Consider the following 25,656-nt stretch of genomic DNA (forward strand, 5'->3'; position numbering starts at 1 on the left):
TCATGTTGATGTTTTTGTTGCCATTATTTTGTACTGCAGGCAGCAGGTTGTTTTAAAACACTTTGCTGACACACAAAAGTAACCCCACATGCTTGCACACAGCCCCAGCTCTTTTATGTGCATTTTCCACAAACGTCTCAATGCCTTCTCAACCATCAGCCCCTAACACTAAAATAGCAGCAAAGCATGTTGTGGGCCTGGCAGGAGATCCCACTCAACAGCAGGCCACAGAACCGCTGCTAATATTGCACCTCTGATGAGGGCTCAGCTTCTTTACTCTGCACACCCGTAATGAGTAGCGATCCACTGGAGTCTTAGCAGCACACAGGGATACCCTGTGAAGCACTGCAGTGGGGTAAGAGGAGGAGAAATACTGACCTGCCTCGCAGAGGGGAGACACCCCAAGACATAGTTACAAGAAGCACAACAGACACAACAGATCATTCCATCTCTATGGCCATTTTTCTTAGTACACAACAGAGCACCGCAGAAGGTGAAATGCTGTCTAAACTACAGCTGAAGGGGGGTTTGTTCTGGCATGCATTAAGTGTATCTTCTTTTGATACAGAAACACCTCTGTCATGAAGGACAATTGCTTTATCAGTTATTTTCACTTCTGCAGAAGAAAAGCTGCCAAAGTTTACACTACACAAAGAAGTCTTCTTGAGCCATTAACTTGGTACACGATAGTCACAAGACCTAGAGTGAGGAAAGACTGGTTTTACTGATGTTTTTATGGTTTCTCAAACGTCACTACATGAAAAGCCAGTCATTCTGGTATAGTAGTTTCTGGACATGGAGTTTGATTTGTGTATGTGAAGGCCCATATTTAATCATAAACCTAAGCTGGAGCTGACTCGCCTTCTGGATTCACTCAGCGTGGATTCTTTCACAACTATGAAGTATTTAGTACTACAGGAATGTTTCTGTAACCGTTTTAGACTGTGACTCCTTAACTACGCCTCTGCAATACAACTAACAGTAGATGAGATCCATATGCCTAAGTATCTGAACAAGATTATTCAATTTAAGCTGCTGTCTCTGATATTAATTTGGGAACAGTGAATAGACAACCATGAGAAAATCAACTGGGACTGCGCTTAAGTGTTTACACATATAGTGTTTCTTACTAGAGGAATCTGTACTATTGTTCTGCTACAGTTTAAATATCCTGAGACCGTGAAATTTGGTTTTTTTACTCAACTTTCCTCCTGGCTTTATTTTAGTAATCTATTGTTCCTGCCATCAAACAGTCAACTACCCAACGACTTTATGGCACATTCAACTCATGGAAAAAAGTTTCAAACTGTGGAATTCTCAGAAATACTAGAAAAAGACGACAAATTTTACAGAAGATACCTGAACCGATCAATGTAAAAAATGCTTTATGCAATACATTAAAATATGAGAAGATAGACCATGTGTATGTACTTTAATAAGGCTTCCACAGCTCAAATGACAATTTTAGTCCAATATGTTTGCAAATACAGACAAAACAGTTAATGTGCCTTTGATCACATCTTGTACCTGTTTCCCTTGCAAAGCTGTAAGATATAGCAATACCAAGGCCATTAGGTACATCTATACATCACATCTGTAATTGTGTCTACTTATACATCATGGTTTACAGTTCTTCCCTGTGAAGTTTAAGAGACTTAGTTTTGGAACATTGTAATCTCAAGGAAGAGACTCTAGTAACAAAAAAACAAAAATAAAAAACAACCCCCCGCCTCCCCCCCCAAAACCAGCAAATTGAAAAAAATATCAAATTTCCAGGGGCTATGTACATGAGTGAGTGCTTCAGTCTAAAAAGAAGAATAAAATCTCTTTCAGGCAAACAAGCCTGTTTTCAAGGGAAGTAGAGTTGCTTAATCAAGCACTAACAATAGCATATTGAACTTTTACTGAAGTCTTTACCTTGGGAAAGAATAAATTGCTCAGCTGCACTGTTTCACCTCTCTAAGATCCAGCCCTTTTATTGGATCCAAATCCCGTATCTTGAAGTACAAAGCCAAGATACATTAGAAATAATCTCAGTTTTAAATCCCCTTTTCTGAATCATTTCCAAGCCATTATTTATGGCTTTACAACTGCTCCAAATAGAATACTTTATATCAATTGTTTTGCCACTCTCACTGGTCCAGACCTGCTGCCTGAATTCCCTACCGCCTTCCCAAAATGGTTTTGGAGGAAGGGAGGGGGGGAAAGATGGATTAAAACAGTATAGAGAAAAAGAACAAAGGTTAATCATTTTATGAAGGGGAGCTATAACTATTCTGATAAAAGGTAAATTTAAAAAAGAACACTATCAAGGGCCCATGTTTTTATATACCCTCCACGCTCCACAACTGACCCCTTAAATCTGCCTGCAAAGCTCATGGGAGTGTTAAATACACTAGTTTTGCTCTAAACAGCCAATTTAAAAACAATAATAAAACACTGCCGAAGCCCAAACTGAGCAAGAGGCTATTTTGCTAAGGGAGCACAGTTGAGCATGAAGCTACCAGGAAATATTTAACTTTATTATTAAGGATACCTTGACAGTGTCCTTTTAAATATTTTAGTGGTAAACTATTTCCAGCTAATATTTAATAGGGTCAGGAAGAGATCCTTTCTGGGAATTACAGATGGTTAAAAAAAAAAAAAAAAATTAGTGCATTCCTGAAAACAATGAGAACAAAAGGAAAATCTCTTCACATGAAAAACGTGCCCCAAGTATGACACCTCATCCCCTTCAGTATCTCTGATTCTGATGTTCTAGTGAAGATTAATTCAACGTTCCTGAATTGATCAGTAGAGCGGAAATGGATTTCTGGCTCTTGGCAGTAGCATACTGGAGAAGATGTTATCAAAAGTTGTTAAAATAGCCAACAATTCTAAAAACACGTTTCACAGAGAAAGACCATGTGATTATTAAAGTTAGGATCATCTTCAAGTTTGAAACTGAAACTGCAAAAGGACGGGTGTGTGCTAGAGCCTCAAGACACAGCCAAGAAGGCAGTTCCTTATCCCCCTCATCTCGGTATTGAAGAGCCACTGATGGAGGCTTTCACAGGCAAGCCACAGTTTACATTTTGGGGTACATATCTGAAGTCTGAAAAAGCTAGTCATTCTTCACAATTAACACATTCTTTACTTCCATGCTGCACTGAGAGAGTAAGAGTGGATCAAAGACAGGGTGTCTGTTAGCAGGGTGATCTCTAAAGAGTTACTTTAGGGCAGATCAAGATGTTTTTGATCTACTGTAATACTATTTCTTTATGGACAGGCGACTGTGGTAGGAAATCAGAGCAAGGAAACAGCAGAGCCTCTCCCTTCCTCAGCTAGAAACTTCTGTCTGTAAACATGATGTATTGTTCCTGCTACTATACTTTTACTTTTGTTTTATTAAATATAAAATTTGAAATGCTCTCTTGAAGTCAGGATGTCCCTTCAGTGCAATCTGCTTTGACATAAGGCATTTGGGGCAGTCATTTCAGAATGGGTTTCTGCCTTCTGGAAGAGTCAAGCAACTGTTTAGTCCTATATCCACCTTTGTTTTAATGCCCTACCATGTCAAAATCCTCTTCCTTTCTGGTCATTTCTCTGCTGCCAGCGGTTATAAAAAAAAAAAAACATTAGTGTCCAAGAAGACCAGTCCCTGTAAGTGAGAAAGCAACAAAGAAGATTACATGCATTCAAGATGAAATTAAGGTAGGTTCAAATAAATGAAGAAATAAGTGTCTTACCTTTAAATCCTTCTTCAGGCATACAAACTGAAAAGGAAAGATACCACATCAGAAACCTCTAATTACAGCGTGACTTCCAAGAGAAGAATCAAGTGTTTGAATTATAGCAAATTGCAAGCTTCAACAACTTTCAGGTGCTGGCTACAGGGAAATCTTGAATGCTTCTATCTTCTGCTAATTTCTCCTACCTTTCTCCTCCTGACTTCAGCTCCACAAATTAGCCTGTCTTATGCTTAACATGTTCTGTCCCAAATGCAGTACTACATGACCATAAATAATTTTTGTCAAAGCAACCAACCAGGAAAAAGTACAGTGGTAATAATGTGTTTTCACAAATAAGAATGTTTCTAGATTGTAATTATGAAATCCTCTTTACCTTGCATAACATCATCCATTGCTGCATAATCTGCAATTGGTTCATCAGCCTGTAAAACAAACCCAACAGAACTATAAAACAACATGAATACTAGAAGTTTACCAGTCTTATTAGCTAAGCAAGAGACTCTGGCAGATGTGCATTTAAACAGACTGGAGAAGAAAATATATGCTGCCAAAGAAAGAAGTTTTCCCAGGGCGGTTTGGGGGACAATAAAAAGAGGCCTGGAAGCACTTTTGAGGCTTTAGGATCTCCAGTTCAGTAATGTATCTCTGTTGAGGAAGGGCTGTTTAAGCCTGTGCTTTAGTCCCACTGAAGTCAACTAAGCATATGCCAACTGGGGCCATTGTATTTTGTTGTGCTGCATGCTTACGAAGGCATGTACATGCATAGATATGGAAGCACCTACTGTCCTTGCCCAACTGGCACATGTTAAATTTACAAGTGCACAGGTTACTAATGACACTAGTTAAGGCATTAGTTAGCCTTCACCATCAACAGCTCTTTATAGAGTTTAAGATTTTTCTTCCCTCAAAAAGGAGGACAGGAAATTAAGTATGAAAAATTATACTTCGATTATACAGTTCAGTGCTCAAAAATCTAAGTGTGAAAGTTGAGTGCACAACCTTAATTCTGCTGGCCTTGTGCTTATGCGCTACAGAACCTTTCACATTCACTACACACGTATACCTTCAGTTGTAGAAAAAACGTTAACTTCTCAGATACCGTATCTCAGACAATTAAAGACAATGCATGCATCCTAGGAGGAGAGTTCTGACTCAAATACTTAACGGTGTAATCTCAATATAGTGTTAGTGTAATTCTAAGTTTGTATCATTTCTGCTGCCAGTCAGCATTCCTTTCAGCAGACCACCACAATTCTCACGTTGTTACCTTTAATAAAACGACTGACTCTGGAATGACTCCAAGGGCGCCAAGTGTTGCAGTATCATCATTTAGTATCTTCCCATCGATCGACAAATTCTGGTCAAACGGAGCAACTGAAAATGCGTGCATGATCTGTGCCAACACAACAACACACACTGATTTTGTGCAAAAGCAAAATATGTAAGTCACACACACACCAATAATACTGTCAAAAACCATGCATCTTAGGACACCATACAAACAGAGCCACGGATTAGCATATCATTGTGGGTGCTGCTGCCCCACCCCTTCTGTGTCATCACAGAGAACCACGGAGCAGTGCTTTGCAAGAGCCCCCTTGGGCACTGCCGCCATCTGGTGCAGAAATGTGGTACTTAGAGCCTTCCTCAGCCATGAAGCGGGGAACAAGATTTGGCTGCGAGTTACCATGACAGATCTTGGAGTATTTTATATGTTCTTACACAGGAAAATCTAAAACAATGGCAACAGCTAGGAGTACAAGACATCTAGATTTACTTCCTTGTCACCATTGTGCGCTCACACACGACAGCAGAGGAGAACACTGCTTTTAGGAACAAAGGAAGTTCCTCACCTGTATTTTCAGCTCTTTCAATGTCTGGTTGGCGGAAACAAGTAGAGCCTTTTCCCCTCTGACTTTTCTGTGCCGTGTACTCCGTCTGATGCCTTGCTTTTGATAAACAACGTAGTTCTGATGGGATATCTTCTGTCGTTTCGCACCACCATTAGTCTAGGAACAAGGGTCAGAAATAAGAAGTTTGCTTACTGAATTCACTGATAATGCAAATTCTTCAACCTGCCTCTTGCCCAGGTGGCCTTGTAAATAAGCTATTTAAACAAGCGAAGCCACAAAACATTAAAGTACATCTGTGATAATCAACTGATGCACACAGGCATCAGAGAGGTTGCAAGTACTGAAGGACTTGCTCAAAGACAGCCACATTTCCATGTTTAACTTGAGGACAGCATGGAGTACAGAACCACTCTTCAACATGTGTTAAATATTTAATATTGTAGTAACCACTTCTCTCTAAAAAAAGTACAGGGAGGAAGACACTGCCAAAATCAGGGGGTAAGACAACAGTATGCATTACCACCACTTGAAGGAAATATCTCAGTATTTCTATGGGTACCAGGAAGAGCATGCATCAGTGTTAGGACAGATGTACTAGGACTAGGAATGTTTAAGAATTCTAAGCCCAAATTTTCATAGGTTCCAAACCTATGAAAGTCCTCTAGGTTCCAAGTTTCTTTTAAAGAAGGTAAGTTAAGTAAGGTAATATCATTTATTGGATCAACTTCGGCTGGTGAAAGGTACAAACTTTCAAATTACACAGAACTCTTCTTCACTTACCTAGTGCCTCATATACTGGGACCAACATGGCTATACTACTTTTAAAGATGACTTAATATCCACCATTTTTGTGGGGTTCACAAAAACTACATGTTCAGTAATTTAATAAAACCTTGAACTTGGAGAACACCTTCTATCAGAACTTTAAAATGTGCTTTACATTTAATACATTTTCACAATACCCCGTAAGATGTACTAACAAGGAAACTAATCAAAACAATATTAGCTCCACAACCATATTAGACACATAGGAGCAAAGAACAATTGATTTGTCAAATGGAACAAAAGGGTAAGGAAATTTTAAGAACATAAGAATGGCCACACTGGATCAGACCAAAGGTCCATCCAGCTCAGTATCCTGTCTACTGACAGTGGCCAATGCCAGGCGCCCCAGAGGGAGTGAACCTAACAGGTAATGATCTAGTGATCTCTCTCCTGCCATCCACCTCCACCCTCTGACAAACAGAGACTAGGGACACCATTCCTTACCCATCCTGGCTAATAGCCATTAATAGACTTAATTGCCATGATTTTAATTTTAAGAAGGTATTACAACAATAAGCTTAAAATAAAGCAGCTTATATATTTCTGGTTTCAACTGCTAACAGTAAATATAAGAAGATTCCTGTATTGTCAGAGTTGGACACTTTGCTATCTAGAGGGAAACTCAAAATTGCAAACCTTGCAGCGTTTTAGATCTTTACCTGGTTAAAATCTGGATCCTGTTCCCCTTCTGGTTTGGCTTCTTCCCTTTCCTCTTCAGCTTCTGAACTGCTCACATTCAGTTCTGGAGCAGCTTCCTTCATTACCTGAAGTTACACAAATCACACACTGTGTAACTCTGTTCCAACAGCACAAACTCAGATTGTCCCAGCGCTTTTAGCAAGTTCCTTACAGAGCGTTTTTAAAGGTGCTACCTTAATATAATGAGCTTAAATAGGGCACAAGGACAAGTGACCATAGTGGATAAAAACACCAACTGCCCTAACCCAGGCAGATACTTGGAGTGCATGAACCTAGGAGATACCAAGAGACAAGGCTCTAGTTTAACACACATATAGCTTGTAAATGATCTTTTAACAGATTCTGGACGCTGGCTAAAATGGGAGAAACCATTGCAGGGATCTACTGCTTCCTGTAGCTCAGGAACTCTTTCCCTTTCTAGACAAAGGGAAAGTCTTTGGGGCTGGATTCTTTCCCCTTCAGCCAGCTCTCTCTCTGACCTGAACTCAGTGTGTTGAGAGAGCTGTAACGAAGAGAAACTAATATTCTCCATAAATGACACATACAGGTCAGTCGTGTGGTTGTATTTAGCAGATTGACAGAAGTGCTCATTAGTGATTTATTGGTCTGTCTACAGTTAATTTGTAAGTAAGCTACAGATAAATAATTTATACATATCTATCCCTATGTTACTTCATGATAAATGTACCTACCCTACACTAATGTACGTATTTACACTTGTGCTAGGCTCCTCAGATAGCGTCAGAGACTGGAATTTTCAAGGGAAAATATGGAAGTTACACATACTCCCACCTGAATGCCTCAGAGCATGCTAACCTCTCTAGGTGTATGCTTGTCCATACATGTATTTTGCGATTGAAGAAACCAGCACTTCTTCTAAACACTGAGCATGATTTGCAGCATTCTCAAAGTTATTAGCAGTTTATCAAAGTTCTCACGTTTACAGAATATACAACCGTGGCTGCCAGGTGAAGAGACAAATTGCCCATCTTTCACCCTAAGTTTAGTTATAAATGCTGAATGTATATCTTTTACTAAATCTCTACTAGTTACTGCTAAGTAGCTATATCTGCCATGAACTGAAGGCAAGTGCAGTGACAAATAAAGCTTAATTGATTTATGAAGCCAAATAAATGTGTTGCAGAAAGTTATCAGTTAAAATACCCACTGTTTAGTGAGCAGTCACTCCCAGGAACACATAAGAACATAAGAATGGCCATACTGGGTCAGACCAAAGGTCCATCCAGCACAGTATCCTGAGTGGGTGGGTGAGATTCTGTGGCCTGCATTGTGCAGGAGGTCAGACTAGGTGATCATAATGGTCCCTTCTGACCTTATATCTATAAATCTACCGACAGTGGCCAATGCCAGGTGCCCCAGAGGGAGTGAACTTAACAGTAATGCTCTAGTGATCTCTCTCCTGCCATCCATCTCCACCCTCTGACAAACAGAGGCTAGGAACACCATTCCTTACCCATCCTGGCTAATAGCCATTAATGGACTTAACCTCCATGAATTTATCAAGTTCTCTTTTAAACCCTCTTATAGTCCTAGCTTTCACAACCTCCTCAGGCAATGAGTTCCACAGGTTGACTGTGTGCTGAGTGAAGAAGAACTTCCTTTTATTTGTTTTAAACCTGCTACCCATTAATTTAATTTGGTGACCCCTAGTTCTTATATTATGGGAACAAGTAAATAACTTTTCCTTATTCACTTTCTCCACACCACTCATGATTTTATAGACCTCTATCATATCTCCCCTTAGTCTCCTCTTTTCCAAGCTGAAAAGTCCTAGCCTCTTTAATCTCGCCTCATATGGGACCCGTTCCAAACCCCTACTCATTTTAGTTGCCCTTTTCTGACCCTTTTCTAAGGTTCCTGCTCATTAACATCTGGTCACGACACCACATGTTAATGGGCAGTAACAACATTTTGGTACTACTGATTTTTCTCAGTGTAGGACGGTTTGATACATGTGATCATATACAAGAGCATTTAAAAAAAAACTTTCCTGAGTAGAGGGCCAGTTGATTAAAAATCTCATCTAGAAATAATTTGCAATAATAATTTGAAATAATTTGTAGGTCCCACCAGTTCTACCTACATGCAGATTCTACTCTAGTACTCAAAATCTGCTCATCTCTGCAGAGACAGAGCAAATTTCTGTGCGTGAGAACTATGACTTTCAGCAACTCACAAGCCAGCTGCTTCTGTTAACTCTTATACTCATCATGTAAAGCTCGATTATTAGGGCATGCATCCGATGAAGTGGGTTTTAGCCCACGAAAGCTTATGCCCTAATAAATTGGTTAGTCTCTAAGGTGCCACAAGGACTCCTCGTTCTTTTTGCTGATACAGACTAACACGGCTACCACCCTGAAACCTGTCAAGTATTATTGACTTCACTGGGCACTGAGGGTGCTCAGCACCCTTCAGAAGGCAGAGTCCCTCCCAGAATCTGGCCCTGACCCAAAAGAAAACAATTCTTACTGTTCCATTTATTTTCCTCTGAAACTGACAGCAGAGGGGATAAAATGAACAACAGCTGTTTCACCTTCTTCGCCCACACGGGCTAGCTTGTACACTTACAGCTACTAGCATAACCCCCACACGGTTCCTGGAGCAGTGGACTGAGCCTCTCAGTGTTTCTTAATGACTGGTCCGCATACGGGCAGTCCCCGAGATCTCCCTGACACAGTTTAGGAAGGCAGCAAGCCAGTCCCTGGTATCAAAAAGGCTGAGAAACACTGCTCTAGAGGGTCCTACCCTATGGACTACATTTAACAATAATGGCTACCAGAGCCCTATGACATCATTTCCCAGCATGCCTGACTGCAGGCATGGAGACAGAATGCACTAGAAACTCCTACTGAGGTCAAAAGGGAGGCTTCTGCATGGGGTGATCTGGACAGGCAATGTACTGGGGCTGCTTAGGGAGTCTCTGATTAACCCCCCTCCACAAAACGGAGCCTTTGATCTGCTGTGGGATTCAGTGCATAGGTCAGGCAGCTCCAGCCCTACAGAGACCAGTGTCCAAAGTGGCAGAGATACAACCTGACACCACTGACTGAGCCAACGGAGACCTCCACAGGACTCCAGATCAGGGAGCCAGCAGAGGACCCTGCCCCACAATACGAAGATACAATAAAAGGGCACCCTCCTAAGTTGGCCAAAGTTCACAGCACTGCAGCATTTATCTCTGGATTCATTCCCAGCATAGATTCTACCTGGGCAGGTGCCATGGAAGGAGCTGGGGGTTAGGAAGAGTTGAGTGTGTTGGGAGGCAGGAAATGGTTGGTTCTGGTCAGCATTTTTTAAATTAATCCTAACCCTTTCCTTCCCCAGATCTAATTTTCCTATTCTCAGCGAAATCCTCTTTGTTATACTGTTATTTTGGGGTTTGCCATTCCTTTGCTGGGGTTTTTGTTTATATACTTTACTGTATCTTGTGTACTGGGTTTTATACTCCTTGCAAGCAGGGGTAGAATTATTCATTTTCCCAAGAGACAGCACCTCTTGGTCTCAGGCACAGTGAGAAGTCACCAAGCATCCCAAAAAGGAACGCAGGACCCAAACCCAGGTGAGGAGAGGGGAGATGCCTCTCCACGCTGCTAGCACCAGAGAAGACGCTTGAAAGACACACCTTGAGAGAAAGGTTACTCTACTTAGGCCTAACATGCTTTAGTAGAGACAAACTAGCCAGTAACTCTTACAAAAATAGAATAAAATGTCACAAACTGAACATAATACACTGTGCAGCCACTTCACAAAAGCCTGAGTTCACAAATCTCCTGACAGCTGAAAAGTTAAATATGTTTCAGGGACATGTCGGTAGGCAACTGTTTGCCTTTCCCAGCACTATCACTCCCCTTGAATCCTCAAACCACCACACTCCCACTCTGAACAGCATGACGACGCAGGGCTACATTTACCCCAACTCATGGGCTGATGGGCACCAGGAAAATCTGTCCCTCCTATCCACTGTGCCCTCTGAAAAACTCCTAGTACAACAAAATCCTGTGACCATCCCACACGAAAGTGCCTCTATACTATCAGCTGGTTCTTGTCAGCTTATCTGAGGAGTTTTCCTATGAGGAGTCTTGGTTTCTCACCCAGAACTACAGAGCATTAAAATACAACTAAAAGAAGACTGGAGGCTTACTGTAAGAACCATCAGATACTTGTAAAGCAAGTTCTAGGGCCATTATTTACCCTGTAAAATGCTGTTTAGATTTTTGGTAAAGTAAATTTACAACCTAACCTTGTGTCTGATTTTTAAAAAGCATCTTAACTCACCAGTAGCGAGTCATTACACAAAGTAGAACTAGTTCCCCATGCTTATTTTTTTTCCCCCTACTGGTCCTCACACCTTCTTGTCAACTGCTGGAAATGGCCCATCCTGATTATCACGGCAAAAGGTTTTTTTCCCTCCTGCCGGTAATAGCTCACCTTAACTGATCCCTCTCGTTATAGTGGATATGGCAACACCCATTCTTTCATGTTCTCTCTCTCTCTCTGTGTACGTGTACACACCCACCCACCTTCCTACTGTATTTTCCACTGCATGCATCCGATGAAGTGGGTTTTAGCCCACGAAAGCTTATGGTCAAATAAATTTGTTAGTCTCTAAGGTGCCACAAGTACTCCTCATTCTCTCTGCTGAAGAGGTATCCTCAACATAGCAGCAGTCACTGAGAGGCCCATTTGTAGAATAGAGGCACAGAAACAATGCTGAGTAATTTCTCATGCAGCACGGGCATTCTCTTTGCCAGTATATATTATTTGATAACTATTTTTATAGCTATCTTGGCTACCACTCAGTACAGTTTACCTTTAACAAAATTCAGTGAAGATTAGTAGTGAGAGATCAGTACCTTTTTATTATCCACCACTTTATGTACATAGATGGTGGCCTGGGTGTACTCACGCAGGTCCCTCTGCTGCTGGCATAACAATCCTTCTCTGCATTCTGGACACAGCTCTAGAAGGATAAAAAGGAAAGCATGGTTAAAATGCCAACAGATATTTTGGTGACAGTTACATGACACAAGGGACCACTACAAATATTCGCCACCTTCATGATTAAATCAAGAATGGCTTACACAATGGGGGTACATTCTCCGAACTCTGGATTTACTCTATAGCTGTTACTGAGAAACTGGCATCTATCTTTTCCACTCCTCCCTTAAGTTCTGACCATTTATGCTAAAATGGCAGGTCCCTCTCCAAACCCCAAAAGGGAGCCAGTATCAGTTGAAAAAGCTATTCTGCAGACACTGGTGAAGATAAGACTCACTTACTGGGCTCAGAATTGAAAAGCGTGCTCTCCGGGCTCATCTCAGCAGTTTGCATTCTGATGATTTTGATAATGTGATCCACAACAAATAGTTTTTGTATTGCCTCCCACTCACTGGGCCATATTAGAGCTATACTGTGCAAAGAAACACAACATGCTTCATGACATAGAAAAACCAAACCAGAAGTATTCAATTACAGCTGTGTAGCTTAGTCATCATTAAAGGAAACACTGTGCACAAGCCTTACAAGTGCACTGGGCTCTAGGTTTCAGAACCTTTTAAATGTTAAGAACAGTCTCTCTAACTCCTAAAGCAAAACTATGCAGGGAGGAAGGATTGAGATGGAAGAAAAAGTACGAAAGTGGAAGATGTGTTACATTTACTCTGTGCCATTGAAGAAGCAATTCCACAAAGCATGAAATCCATTGATGGTATCTGATACTTTGAAGACAAGTCTTGTGGAAATCAACTTTGAGAAGACCTGTGTCCATTCTGATCGTAAAGGTAAGGAAGTGAGTTTCCAATGTCAAATAATAGTCAGGTTTCAGAGTAGCAGCCGTGTTAGTCAGTTTCACTTGAGCTCGTTCAATTCCTAATAATAAATTCTACTTTACTGATCATATTTCTTTCTCCAATGCTAGCCTGCTTCTGCAGAACACTTATCACTGAACATGTATGGTACTTTCTGCATAAAGATCCATCTAAAGGTGTAAACGGGTTTTCACATCAAGGTCATTCAAAAACAGAGACCTCTCCCAGGAAAATGTTACAGTTACAGAGATCAACAGTACTGTCCTCACGGGTCATTTGATTTACATATTCCTGGAGACGGGGAGAGAAATACCTGACAAAAGGAAGACAAGAGAACAGAAGAAACTCACAGTTTAGAGTCTTCTTTGGTCATGGAAGCAAATGTGAACATGAGGCCCCCATGTGGGCAGAGAAGAGCACTGTTTCCTACTGATGATACAGGACTGCATCTTGTAGGCCTCCTGCTCAAAACAGGAGAAGAGAAAACAAATGTGTACTTAGGATGGTTAGACAGAGCTGAGTGAATTTTTTTTGGCAGATAAGTAAATTTACCAAAAAAATATACATATATGGGCATGGAAACTACTCATGAATGTGGGTCAAATCTGGCAAATTATTTCAGCTGAAAACAACCTGCGTTTTTTTTTTTTTTAAAAACATCTGAATGTTTTGAATCGACACTGTTTTGAAAAGGCTGATTTGAATCAACATTCAAAACGTTCTTTTGTTTGATCCAAACAATTTTAATTTTGGTTTTTCATTTTGGTGAGAAAAACTGATTAAAAACTAGCATAATTTGGGGGAATTTTTCACTGAGCTCTAGTTAGACATCACAGGGTTATGCTATTTCCTTAACAAGAAATCAAAAGTCAGCAAATAGCAATGAGAAGAGAGATAAGTAGAGTATTTAAATTTGTGATTTTACAGAAAAGTAGCCAAAATTCAGAAGTATTAGATTGCTAGGCTCAGGGAATCAGATATTGGGGGTTTTTGATCTTGGGATGTTACTTATATCTAGCATTGCAGGGAGGATTTTCATCTCCTATTAATGACAGACTACAGAAACAGGACGGAGTTATGTCCTTTGACCAGGATATAACTTTAGTCATGAGAAACTAATCAATATGGTATCTAACCTGATCAGCTGTTTCTCAGAACCTGTAATAACCAATACCAGCTTAACAATCCCAGTGCTTCCTTATTTCCACAAGGCCAGTCACTACACAGCAAGATATTATAATTTTAGCATAATTCTACACTGCACTATACAAACTTCATTCAGAAGTCAAATCACTACATATAAAACTAAAAGGAATAAAGGGAGTTCAGTGAAGATTTAAAATATGAACCAATTTACCTTACAAATTTCCTCCATTCTTCTACAAAAAACTGTGATACAATGTAGAGCTCATCTGTCTCCTGGAAAAACAGACTTCATTTAAATTAACCTAACAATGGAGATAGAAAAAACCTAAGTTTTCACTGTCTTTGTTACACCTGACAGGTTGTTTCAGAATAGCAGCCGTGTTAGTCTGTATCCACAAAAAGAACAGGAGGACTTGTGGCACCTTAGAGACTAACCAATTTATTTGAGCATAAGCTTTCGTGAGCTACAGCTCACTTCGTCGGATGCTGTAGCTCACGAAAGCTTATGCTCAAATAAATTGGTTAGTCTCTAAGGTGCCACAAGTCCTCCTTTTCTTTTTGTTATACCTGTTCCCTTTCAAGATCCTAACATTCTTCACAATAACTCCATTCAAGTGTGACTTCTGAAAGCCAACTACAATAATTTGAGATCAAGTACCAAGAACATAGTACACAGTGTGTTACTGCTTATATTACATTAGAAAGCTAATTCAGTTTTGTACCAATTATCTTCAATCCATTGTATAAATCATTTCTACTAAACTCCAGCAAGTCTTATGGCACACACAGCCTGTGATTAACCAGCAGAGCATATTATACTAACTGCAGAGTTGCAGACTTTGCTGCTTCGATGGGCAGATCTCATTGCACACAAAAGGGGCTACTGGCATTCTTCCATTCCACACCCCCGAGTTCCCTGTGTGCCAGCCTCACATCCCCGTTATTTCAGGGACTTCCTATAACCCCCGCCCCAACACACATGCCAAGGACATTGTGTCCCTTCTCTCTCTCCTCTGCCCATACCAGGATCCTCCATTCTCTCTGCCCCATGCCATTGTGTATCCCCCATGCCATTATCCTCCATTTTCTCCTTCGGGGCTGTACGTCCCCACTCCTCTGGCCCCTCATGCCAGAGCCCCCTATTCTCCCTCCATCCCAGGGGCTCTGTTGTGCATCCCTATTTCCTCCACCATTCTTAAGTCATTCAGGGCATCAACATGTTGAACTCTATTGGGAGGAGGGGCAGAGCTGGGATGGAGTTATGCAGCAATGTTGTAATGTCAGCCATGAACTGGTTCTTTGATCTACAGAAAATTACAGAGATGACTGAACTTGCTGGATATGCTAATCAGAAGCCGGGGCTGTCTCCCCCTCATTTCCCCTTTCTGGTTTTCACCAAAATCAACAGGGTTCTGCCCACTGATGCTAGAACATTCCCTGAAATTTGGAATTGATTTGATGTGGTGTTCAAAAGTTACATTCAAACAGAGAAATATCCATGTGCATAAAACACTCCTCTTGCTGCTACAATACTCCCACACACGCTCAGTGAGGTGGCAGTAAGAACAGCCTTGCTACTCCTATCATGACTGGCTCCAAGCATTCACAACCCCCTACCCTAGCTGTGACTTGTTTGCTGCTCAAAGACACTCCACCCCCTCTCTAGGGTTTTTGCCTGCTGCTGGAAGTGTATAGCAAGACAAACCCTTCCCTCCAGTAGGGTTCAGAATGGAACTCTCCAGCACTGCAGCAACAGCTAGTGCCCTAAACCCAGTCCTGTGGTGCAGAAGATTAATTAGTACCACTTCCATGTGAAACTGCTTGAAGGTGCTGCTCTTACTGCTGGCTCAGTACCATGGGAGCAGCAGGTGTAGATAACACAACTACTGTCAAGTTACTTTCTTCTACAACGTATTGAAGAGAGCAAGGACCAAATACTGCCTTCAGACAGGGGTGTACCCCTAACGACAGAAAAATAAATTTAAAATATATTCCAACAAACAAATTAGCTGATAAAGTATCACCCTAACACCAAAGAGCAAACCACTGAGGCACTAATTGTATCAGCAATTGGTTGATAAAAAGGAAATTCCTTTCTTTGGTAAATTTAAGATTTGCCTTGCAAAACAAGAACAGTGGAAACAGCTCCTCTTTTGAAAGAAAGAACAAAAAGGGCAAAAAACTTATTGGATTGTGGGCTGCCATTTCTGCTCTCACTTCTTCCCCCTGAGCTGAGCTGTTCTAGCCTGCTCTCACATATGGCCCCAAATACCTTTCCCCATCCAGACATACATAAACATTTCCTCTTTTGAAAGCTAGAGCCACATAGGATGCGGGAGGAAAGAGGGATGATTACAGGAGGGGGAAGAGGAGCAGGAGTAGCAGCTAGGTTACTGTGACAGATGATCTGGATGGTTGACAAGATCATCTGGAGAAAGCAGGCAGGGTCAAGAAGTAGTGGATGTGGAAGCAAAAGGTAGGGGAACAAGACCCAGGCAGGAGGCCTGGAGATGCGGGGGAAGGGGGGTGGGGAAGAGAGGAAGGACACTAAGAAACTAGCTGGGATTCAAGATTAGGCTGAAAGAGAGGTTCACTGATGTTTGAGTGACATTTGGATGGAAGGGGAAAAACACTAAATTTCTCTTTGATCAAGTATCAGCCTCCATGCAGTAAGTGCAGCTCCAATGGCTAGGGTGTCAATTTAGGACTCAGGAGATCCAGGTTCAGTTCCCTGCTCTACCCCAGACACCCCTGAGCACATCTTGCAGGCACAGGGAGACTCAGTTTCCTATCTATACAATGGGGATAATGGCCTTGCTCAGCCTTGCACAGGGGTTGCGAGAATAAATACATTCAAGTTTGTGAGGTACTCAAGACACTGCAGAAAGAGGGCACGGTCAATATCTAGGAGAGACAGACGGTACCTGAGGAAGTTTACTTCAACTAATATTTGCTATTCTTTTTCATTTTAAAGGACATTCTCATGAAAGATACACACTTCTACAAATGCCAGTCAAAAGAGCACCCTGGAGTTCTTTATCCTGAGCAAGTTTGCAGATGACACTAAACTGGGAGGAGTGGTAGATACGCTGGATACAGAGGGACCTAGACAAATTAGATTGGGCCAAAAGAAATCTGATGAGGTTCAACAAGGACAAGTGCACTTAGGATAGAAGAATCCCATGCACCGCTACAGACTAGGGACCGAGTGGCTAGGCAGCAGTTCTGCAGAAAAGGACCTAGGGGTTACAGTGGACGAGAAGCTGGCTATGTGTCAACAGTGTACCCTTGTTGCCAAGAAGGCCAATAGCATTTTGGGCTGTATGAGTACGGGCACTGCCAGCAGATCGAGGGACATGATCGTTTCCCTCTATTCAACATTGGTGAGGCCTCATCTGCAGTCCTGTGTCCAGTTTTGGGCCCCACACTACAAGAAGGATGTGGAAAAATTGGAAAGCGTCCAGCGGAGGGCAACAAAAATGATTAGGGGACTGGAACACATGACTTATGAGGAGAGGCTGAGGAAACTGGGATTGTTTAGTCTGCGGAAGTGAAGAATGAGGGGGGATTTGATAGCTGCTTTCAACTACCTGAAAGGGGGTTCCAAAGAGGATGGCTCTAGACTGTTCTCTGTGGTAGCAGATGACAGAACAAGGAGCAATGGTCTCAAGTTACAGTGGGGGAGGTTTAAGTTGGATATTAGGAAAAACTTTTTCACTGGGAGAGTGGTGAAGCACTGGAATGTGTTACCTAGGGAGGTGGTGGAATCTCCTTCCTTTGAACTTTTTAAGGTCTGGCTTGACAAAGCCCTGGCTGGGATGATTTAGTTGGGGCTTGGTCCTGATTTGAGCAGGGGGTTGGACTAGATGACCTCCTGAGGTCCTTACCAACCCTGATATTCTACGATTCTATGATTCAAAGAGAGTACCCAAGTCAGCACTTAAAGGATTTGTAAGGAACATTTTTTCAATAAGCTTTACACCATGTTTGCATGGTCTATTTTGCTCAAGGATTACACACACAAATTTCCCTCTAATAGATCAGAATTTTACATTCTATTGTCAAGTGCAAGAGTACACTAATAGCCTTTTCCCAGATCTGGTAGACAATCAACTTTTCCTAGTCTTTGTACCTGAGGCCAGCTCCCAAGACACGGTCTGCATTTGTCTTGGAACAGGTTCTGGAGAGCAGTCTTCTGCTCACTTGCCATCATCTTATGCAGGGCTTCGTTTTCCTCTCCTTCTCTTTCCAGAATCTGTGTGAAAACAGAGAATCCTTTTCGCCGCTTGTGTTTGTTTTCAAAGGTGCTATTAAAAAGGTAAAAGCAGATTTTTTTCCTCCCATACATTTTAAGCAAGGGGAACGCCAACATGAAAGCTAAAGCTACCACCATACATAAACTGTCAAAAGTCTTACGAAGTCATCAGATATTCAGATACCTTGCACTGGGAACAACACTCTTTGCTATTTGGAAATTCTGGAGCCTTTGGAAAATATTGCTTGAGCTTTTTCCAGGCTTCTTTAGAAACAACCCTCCTTTCATTTTCTGATATGCATAGGTCACCTGCATGGAGAAATGCAAGAGATCGTTTTTGTTCTGCACATACTCAGCAAAAGTTTCACAGCACTAAAACAGATTTAAGAGATTACTTGTATGAATACAGAAGTAGATTTTACACCCTTATAATCTGACACCTGTGTCAGCACTAGAATAAAAAAAGAATTTATACAGAAGAGTCACCTTCAGCCTCTATTTCTACCCCATCAATGATTAATTTTCCTCCTGGAGGTAGGATTTTAGTGCTTACTCACAGCAACAGTATGTTTTAAGAATTATAGCTAATTATTTTAAAAGCTAACCCAATACATTCTTAAATACAGCATTCCTATTTAAAAACAGAAAGATCTTAATCTACCATGATTGCCCTTTGGATTTATAAAACCATGTGCCTGAGCAATAGGCACGTGAACTATGGGTGCTGCAGCACCCCCAGATTTTACGCGGTCCTCCCAGCTCCCTTACCCCAGCCTAGGCCTCCTTACCCCCATCTGGGTCGCCGCCTCCTGGAGACATGGCCCTGCTCCTGGTCCCAGCTCTGGGAGGGGGAGCGTGGACAGGGTAAGGGGGCTGGCTTTCAGCTCCTCCACTATTAAAAATGTTCCAGCACCACTGGCCTGAGCCACAGATTCAAATGCAACAAAAGGAAAGGAAAGACAGAAATCCATGGAATAGGAAGAGAAATTAAGGGCAAGAACAGAACCAGGACAGAGGATACAAACACACAAGGGCTAATCTTTTCCCCCACTCATGGGTGCCTCAAATTAGGCACCTAGAACCTAAAAAAGTGGTTTGATTTTCAAAGCTGCTGAGCACCCCACGATTTGTATTGACTTGAAAATGAAGGTGTATGTGCTACACCTCTGGAAAAATAAGGCTACAATGATTTATTTGCCTAAATATGGCTTTACGTGCCTAATTTCAGGCACTGAAAATTCTGTCCAAGATGTTCTCCCCATACATCCTCCCACCACCCTTCTGAAAGCGTTATGGCATTTAAAATGCCACATTTCTGTAGCAATCACTTAGAATGTGAAGCTCCACAGGACACTCAAACACAGTCAGGATCCATAATTAAACATGGCAGATTCCATTTTCCATAATGCCCATCTTGAAAAAAAGTGAACTGCACAAAATCTTTTGATCGAGAGAGTGCCTTATTACATCCAGTTGGGTGGAATTAATTGTGTGTGAGAAAAAATATGAAGTGAGGTGTACCAAATATTATTTAAAAATTATGCCAATTACTTACATATTATCGTTTATCTTGAACTATTTTTCAGGTAACTAACAAAAAAACTGACAATCAGTAAGATAACGAATTAACAGAAAGCATTTATGAGTTATCCTGGTAACAACTATGCCAAAAAGGTCAATGCGCTGCAATACAGGCATCGAATTTATGTGTTTGACTCAACATGGTGGGAAAACATAGTATTTCATATATGAGAAACTATGCTACTTCATTGCTGACAGACTGACCAAGCCATAATTTTTGCTTTACTTATAGTTGTAAAGGGGAGAGGTACAACACAACTGAGCCCTTGCTATTTAACTGCTGCTGCGTCAAAAGCTACAAGGTGTGGTAAGAATAATGCTGATACACAACCAAACGAGAATAATATTAATTTCAGTACAGAGGGTAAAGTAGTGAATGGTAAACAGCAAACAACCAAACACTGACATGGGAAAGAATGATGCTCAACTTTTAAAGTGGGTATTAACCAACAGTGGGAAGAAAAAAAAAACTTGAGAAGTTGCTATACTTGACGGAGTAAAGTCTAGCTAAGAACTATTTAAAAAGTTTTTTCTTTCTTTCTATAGTCTACCCCAGCATGAAATGGGTTTAAGTTAGCCACAAGATAGAGAAAAAAACACCAGGGAAACTCATTGGCTCTATGTATTTAGTATTAGAACAAGACTTCAGTGCCACTGACCTGTCATCTTCTCTCATTCTGACAAAGTCTGAACTCCTGCCAATTTCCCAAAGAAAAAATAGCAACACTCCATTCCTGGATTTATTACAATAAATGAAGGTCAGACTGGATTGTTTTAAAATTTTGCTAATGAAACAGTTGCTAAATTTGACCAATTATTAACCTAGGTTCACCATATGGAGAAAGCAGGACTGGGATGATTTCCAGAAACCATCAGGGACATGAAAATAAGATTGTGCAAGTAATTGCTCTGACATCATAAGATTTATTAAAATAGATCAAGAAGCTATAGTGAGAGGTGGAAAATCTGATCAGAATGTATAAACGCTGTACCATCTGGAAGGCAAAGACCCTGACCATTTACTCCTGGAAGAATTGTGCACCACTGCGAAAGCACAGAATTCATGTCCCCTGAATATTTCTTTGCTTCCCCGCAGAAAAATGACTTTCTGGCAGGGAAGCAAAGGGAAGCTGTAACAGTAGTCATGCACCACTCCCCAACTGTGAATATACAGAGTTTCAGGCACCTGGAGCAGCCGGCTGAGAGATAAATCACTGCAGGTTTGGGGACATCCCAGCCAGTGGCTCTTACCCTGAGCTGGGATCAGCTGCTAGTTCCAGCTGGGCTGGAGGCAGGAGAGGATGGGAATTCCTCCTCCCCTGCAAGGACTGGCTGGGGCTGTTTCAGACCCACCCCCAGAAACCTCCCTCAGCTGCAGGAAACTCAGCATCCTCCCTTGCTTCCTGCCCCCATCGCTCCTCACTGTAGGGGGCAGGAGGCACCGTACAGGGAGCTGCTCTCCCATCCGCTCAACCCCCATGCACCTGGACCTCCCATGTCCAGACACCCCTACTAAGCCTCAACCGGTACACCCAGAACTCCCCTTCATACCTGAACCCCACCCACTGAACCTCAACCCCTGCATCTGCAGCCCCCCGCACCCATACCACCCCCACTGAGCTCCCTACACTCAAACCCACCACCCTGAGCTTCCACATCCAGACCCCCATGCCACTGACCCCCAACTAGCTGCATCCAGACCCCCCCCCACCAAGCCCCACTCCCCCAGACCCCTCCACTGAGCCCCAACCACTTTCACCTGGAAGCCCCTGCAGAGTCCCATTGCACCTGGAACCCCCCATCCGGATCCCCCCATACCTAGACCCCCTTCCCCCCCCACTGAGCTGTCTGTACACCCAGATTGTCCCACACAATCCTCTCACCCCACACCTGGATCCCCCGCACTGAGCCCTTCCACACTTGGATCCTGCCTGGTTGAGCCTTCCTGCCCCAGACCCGGTGCGCCTGGCGCAGAGGGGCAGGACCCCAGGGTGTATCTGGGGCAGGCCCAGGCCTTGTGCTGTGTTAGTGGTGAGGCTGCACCCGACCCTGAGTCCATGTCCCAGAGGTGGGGAGGCTGCATGGTGATCTCCCATCTTCGTATAGCCAGTGGACTGTGCTCCCCACTGCCATGCTGGAGCCTCTGCATTTATTTATTGACAAATAAAACTTGCAGAATTTTAAAATATTGTGCACAGAATTATTAATTTTTTTGGCACTGAATGCCCTCAGGAGTAACCATTGTCCCCCTCTCATCATCTCTGCCAACCTCCCTCAGCCTAACCTGATAATCAGACAAAAATTATTCGACAGGGTCAGGAAACTATCGGAGAAAGAAATTATGACAATCCTCTGGAATTAGAGATGAAAAAGGTTCCTGACATATGCATGTAAGAAGATGGTAGTGGGAATTCATAAGGGAAAAACCTGTGTGATACTTTTGGATGCATGCCAGACCTAACACATCAAGCACTGGGCTTTGCAGAAAGCACCATGAAGGAAGTAGTTTCCTTCTCTGCAACATTAAGGATCTATTACAGAGAAAACAGATTAGTTGATACACTTAATTCAATGGAAAATTTTGAACGCAGAAGGTGAAGAGAGCATTTTACAAGAACAGTCTGAAGTTAGCTCAGGATTATGAAACCTGAACTTTTGATGGCCCCAATATTTAATGTCATTTATTTTTTATGTGGACCAAAGTCACAGATCAATTTTTCTAGGGAAATATTTTCAAAATACTTATTTTTATGGTGTTTCATCATTCTGCTCTGCAGTTTTATATTAGCCTTGTGGGACTGTCAATTACAATGCACAACAATGAAAAAGGGTTAAAAAAGACATTTTAACCTTTCTATTTGAGAATACAGCTTTATTAATCAAAAAGCATGCATCTCTTATTAGTTTTAGTGGTGGAGCTTGCATTGTTAATTCATATCAACTGACAATAATGCATTCATTGTCCCAAACAGACCTGAAGGCCTAACTGCTACGATTACATTAGGGTAATGCTTCCAAAATGGAGCAATTATAGTCTGTTAAAAGTGCCAATATTCTGCACAAAAAAGGAGACTTGAAAACTTGGATAGTAGAGGATGCAACTAACTAGCCATCACTTAATGTTATACAGCATCTCATGTTAGGCTTATAACACAGAGAACAGGTCTCAAAATACCCAGCACAGTTTTATTACAATCCTTATGTCAAGGACACCGAAATACTTACTGAGAGAAAGTATTTTTTATCCTGCACTTCCACAGTTGTCAGTACCCAATTACAGTGTCTCACTTTAAAGAGTTTTTATTTTCTTAATGTACAAAAGGAAAGGGAATGGATACCACAAATAATCATGACTAAGGGTGCAAGTTTGTCATGGAGATCACTGATTCCATGACTTTCCGGGACCTCTGCAGCGGCCGGTGCAGCTGGCCTGGGGACCACCTGAACAGCTCAGGCAGCCCCTGGGCCAGCCACACCGGCTGCTGCTGGGGCAGCCTAGAGACACCGCACCTCCCTCCCCAGCAGCAGCAGAAGTTTGGACATGGGAGGGGCAATGGTCTGGGGAGAAGAAGAGGGTGAGGGCTCTGGGAGGTGCTCACCTCGGGAGTGAGGGAGGTTGGCAGGCTCCCTGGAAGAGGCGACATCCCTCAGCTTCGAGGCGGACACATGGCCAGGGAGCTCTGTGCGCTGCCTCTGCCTGCAGGCACCGCCTCCACAGAGCCCATTGGCCAGGAACTGGAGTGGAGGCAGCGCGCAGAGCTGCCAGGCCGCGTCTCCACCTAGGAGCTGAGGGATTTGCTACTTCTGGGGAGGCACAGAGCCGGATAGGGAGCCTGCCAGCCCTGCCAAACCCTCCCCCACCTGGAGCCCCCCCCCGAATGCCTCTGGGCTGCTGCCCCCACCTAGCACCCGCGACACGTTTCCCCCCACCCAAAATGTTTAGTCAGGGGTATATAGGACAAGTCATGGACATGTGAATTTTTGTTTACTGCGCGTGACCTGTCCATTACTTTTACTAAAAATACCTGTGACTAAAACATAGCCTTAATTATGACTGATTGCAGAGTATATTTCATCCAAAACCTCAAAGTACGTTCACAGATTTCACAGAATTTAAGTGGCCCCAGACCATGCACTTTTGTCTTATCCAACGAACAGCACCCTCCTGCAGAACAGAATCCCTCTACTTCATATTGAAGCAATAGTTCAGCACCAAAAGATCAGAGGGAAGAGCAACACCAAATGAATTACTAATAACTTTCTGCAACATCTAGGTCAGTGATTCTCAATCAAACCAAATGTGGCCCACCAAAGCTTCCTCTGTGGCCCACCAGCACACCTTAAAAAAATGTTTATAATTAAATTAATAAAAAGCTATGTGATGCCTATCATTTGCCTATGACTTCCTTAGTAAGTAACTTACTGGCAGTGCTTCATTTGTAATGAAAGAGGTGTCGGGACTCAGTGCCAGCAAGCCCCTCTACAAATGAGGCACTGACTAGGCGACCAGAGAGTGGTAGCTTCCGGCTGGGTGCCCAGCTCTGAAGACAGCACAGCCGCCAGCAGAAGCGCCACCTTCAGAGCTGAGCAGCCGGGGAGTGGTGGCTGCTGGCCTGCAGCCCGGAGGTGCCGGGGCCAAACTAAGCACTGCTCACTGGATTGTAAGTTCTCGCGATTGCAACAGCTACGATTTAGCTAGGATGCCACCCATTTTTTTCCATCAGTGATGAAAATGGAGCCAAAAATGAATGCGTGGGGGAGTAACCATCAAAACTAGACAGTGAAAACTGAGCTTTTAACCCAAACTGGACAGCAGATTTTCTTCTTATGTCACCTCATTTAAATGAAAATCCTTTGCATTTAATACGCCAAACCACTGTTTCCATCTGTACGGTCATCAGCTTCAAGCACCACTTTGAATCAAAGCACAGTAACTTCAACGTGGCCTGTCCTCCTGGCAGTGTTGCAAGATGTGACAAAATTGAAAATATGAAGTTTTTGTATCACACTTCAAATATTCTCACAACATCAACAACTATACAGGAAAAGCAACAGCTGATTTTTTTGGGATAATGTTGGTACTAGCTAAAAAGAAAAAACCTTTCCTGGATGCCGAGCTTGTGAAAGAATGCATGCCGGAAACGGTGGAGTAGTTTTTTGACAGAGATAGAAATAAGGATGACCTTGTGAAGCAAGTTCCCCTGCCTGATTCCACAGCAGTGCAAAGATTGGAGGTAATTTATGAGAATTGTTTGTCAGCACTGATTTCCAATTTAAAAGTCTCTTGAAGTGGACAAATCTGTCAGATTTTATGACGGTATTAAGCACAAAAATTCTTGCTTGAAAATTTCACCATTAGAAATCTACACTACAGGACAGATCATTTTTGAAAAAGTAAAAAGCTTTTTTGGGGGGAAAAAAAGATTTAGATCTGCAGAAAGTAAACTTGCTTGTTACAGATGGAGGTCCCTCCATGACAGGGAAATAGAAGGTCTTTGCTCTGTAGTTTGGCAATGATACACCCCTCATTAAATACACTTCACTGCTTCATTCACCAGACTGTGCTGTGTAGTAAGTTATCTGGGGATTTGAAAAAAACAAACAAACAATGGGTATTGAGATGAGATTGGTGAACTGAATACATTTAATTTCCTGTTTGCAACATCGTCTTTTTAAATGTCTTTTTACAAGACATTTCAGACAAATACAGTGACCTGTTGCAGCACAACCAGAGAACG

General features: G+C 42.3%; 1 protein-coding gene across 5 annotated transcripts in view; it reads right to left on the bottom strand.

Moving 5' to 3' along the window:
* Positions 1–1,415: 1,415 nt before the first annotated feature.
* USP48 (ubiquitin specific peptidase 48) overlaps positions 1,416–25,656 on the bottom strand; it is a 59,534-nt gene continuing 35,293 nt past the window's right edge. For all 5 annotated transcript variants that reach the window (XM_073316672.1, XM_073316671.1, XM_073316673.1 and 2 more), the window contains 12 exons: positions 18,522–18,646; positions 18,215–18,337; positions 14,294–14,355; positions 13,287–13,397; positions 12,409–12,539; positions 11,983–12,089; positions 7,069–7,173; positions 5,585–5,740; positions 4,999–5,124; positions 4,105–4,153; positions 3,729–3,755; positions 1,416–3,640 (listed from right to left, as the gene is read on the bottom strand). In XM_073316672.1, the coding sequence (XP_073172773.1) occupies positions 3,618–3,640; positions 3,729–3,755; positions 4,105–4,153; positions 4,999–5,124; positions 5,585–5,740; positions 7,069–7,173; positions 11,983–12,089; positions 12,409–12,539; positions 13,287–13,397; positions 14,294–14,355; positions 18,215–18,337; positions 18,522–18,646 (1,145 nt within the window). In that variant the 3' untranslated portion in view covers positions 1,416–3,617. The remainder of the gene's footprint in view (positions 3,641–3,728; positions 3,756–4,104; positions 4,154–4,998; positions 5,125–5,584; positions 5,741–7,068; positions 7,174–11,982; positions 12,090–12,408; positions 12,540–13,286; positions 13,398–14,293; positions 14,356–18,214; positions 18,338–18,521; positions 18,647–25,656) is intronic.

The sequence above is a fragment of the Lepidochelys kempii genome, chromosome 18 (assembly GCF_965140265.1).
Source record: "Lepidochelys kempii isolate rLepKem1 chromosome 18, rLepKem1.hap2, whole genome shotgun sequence".
Classification (NCBI taxonomy): domain Eukaryota; kingdom Metazoa; phylum Chordata; order Testudines; family Cheloniidae; genus Lepidochelys; species Lepidochelys kempii.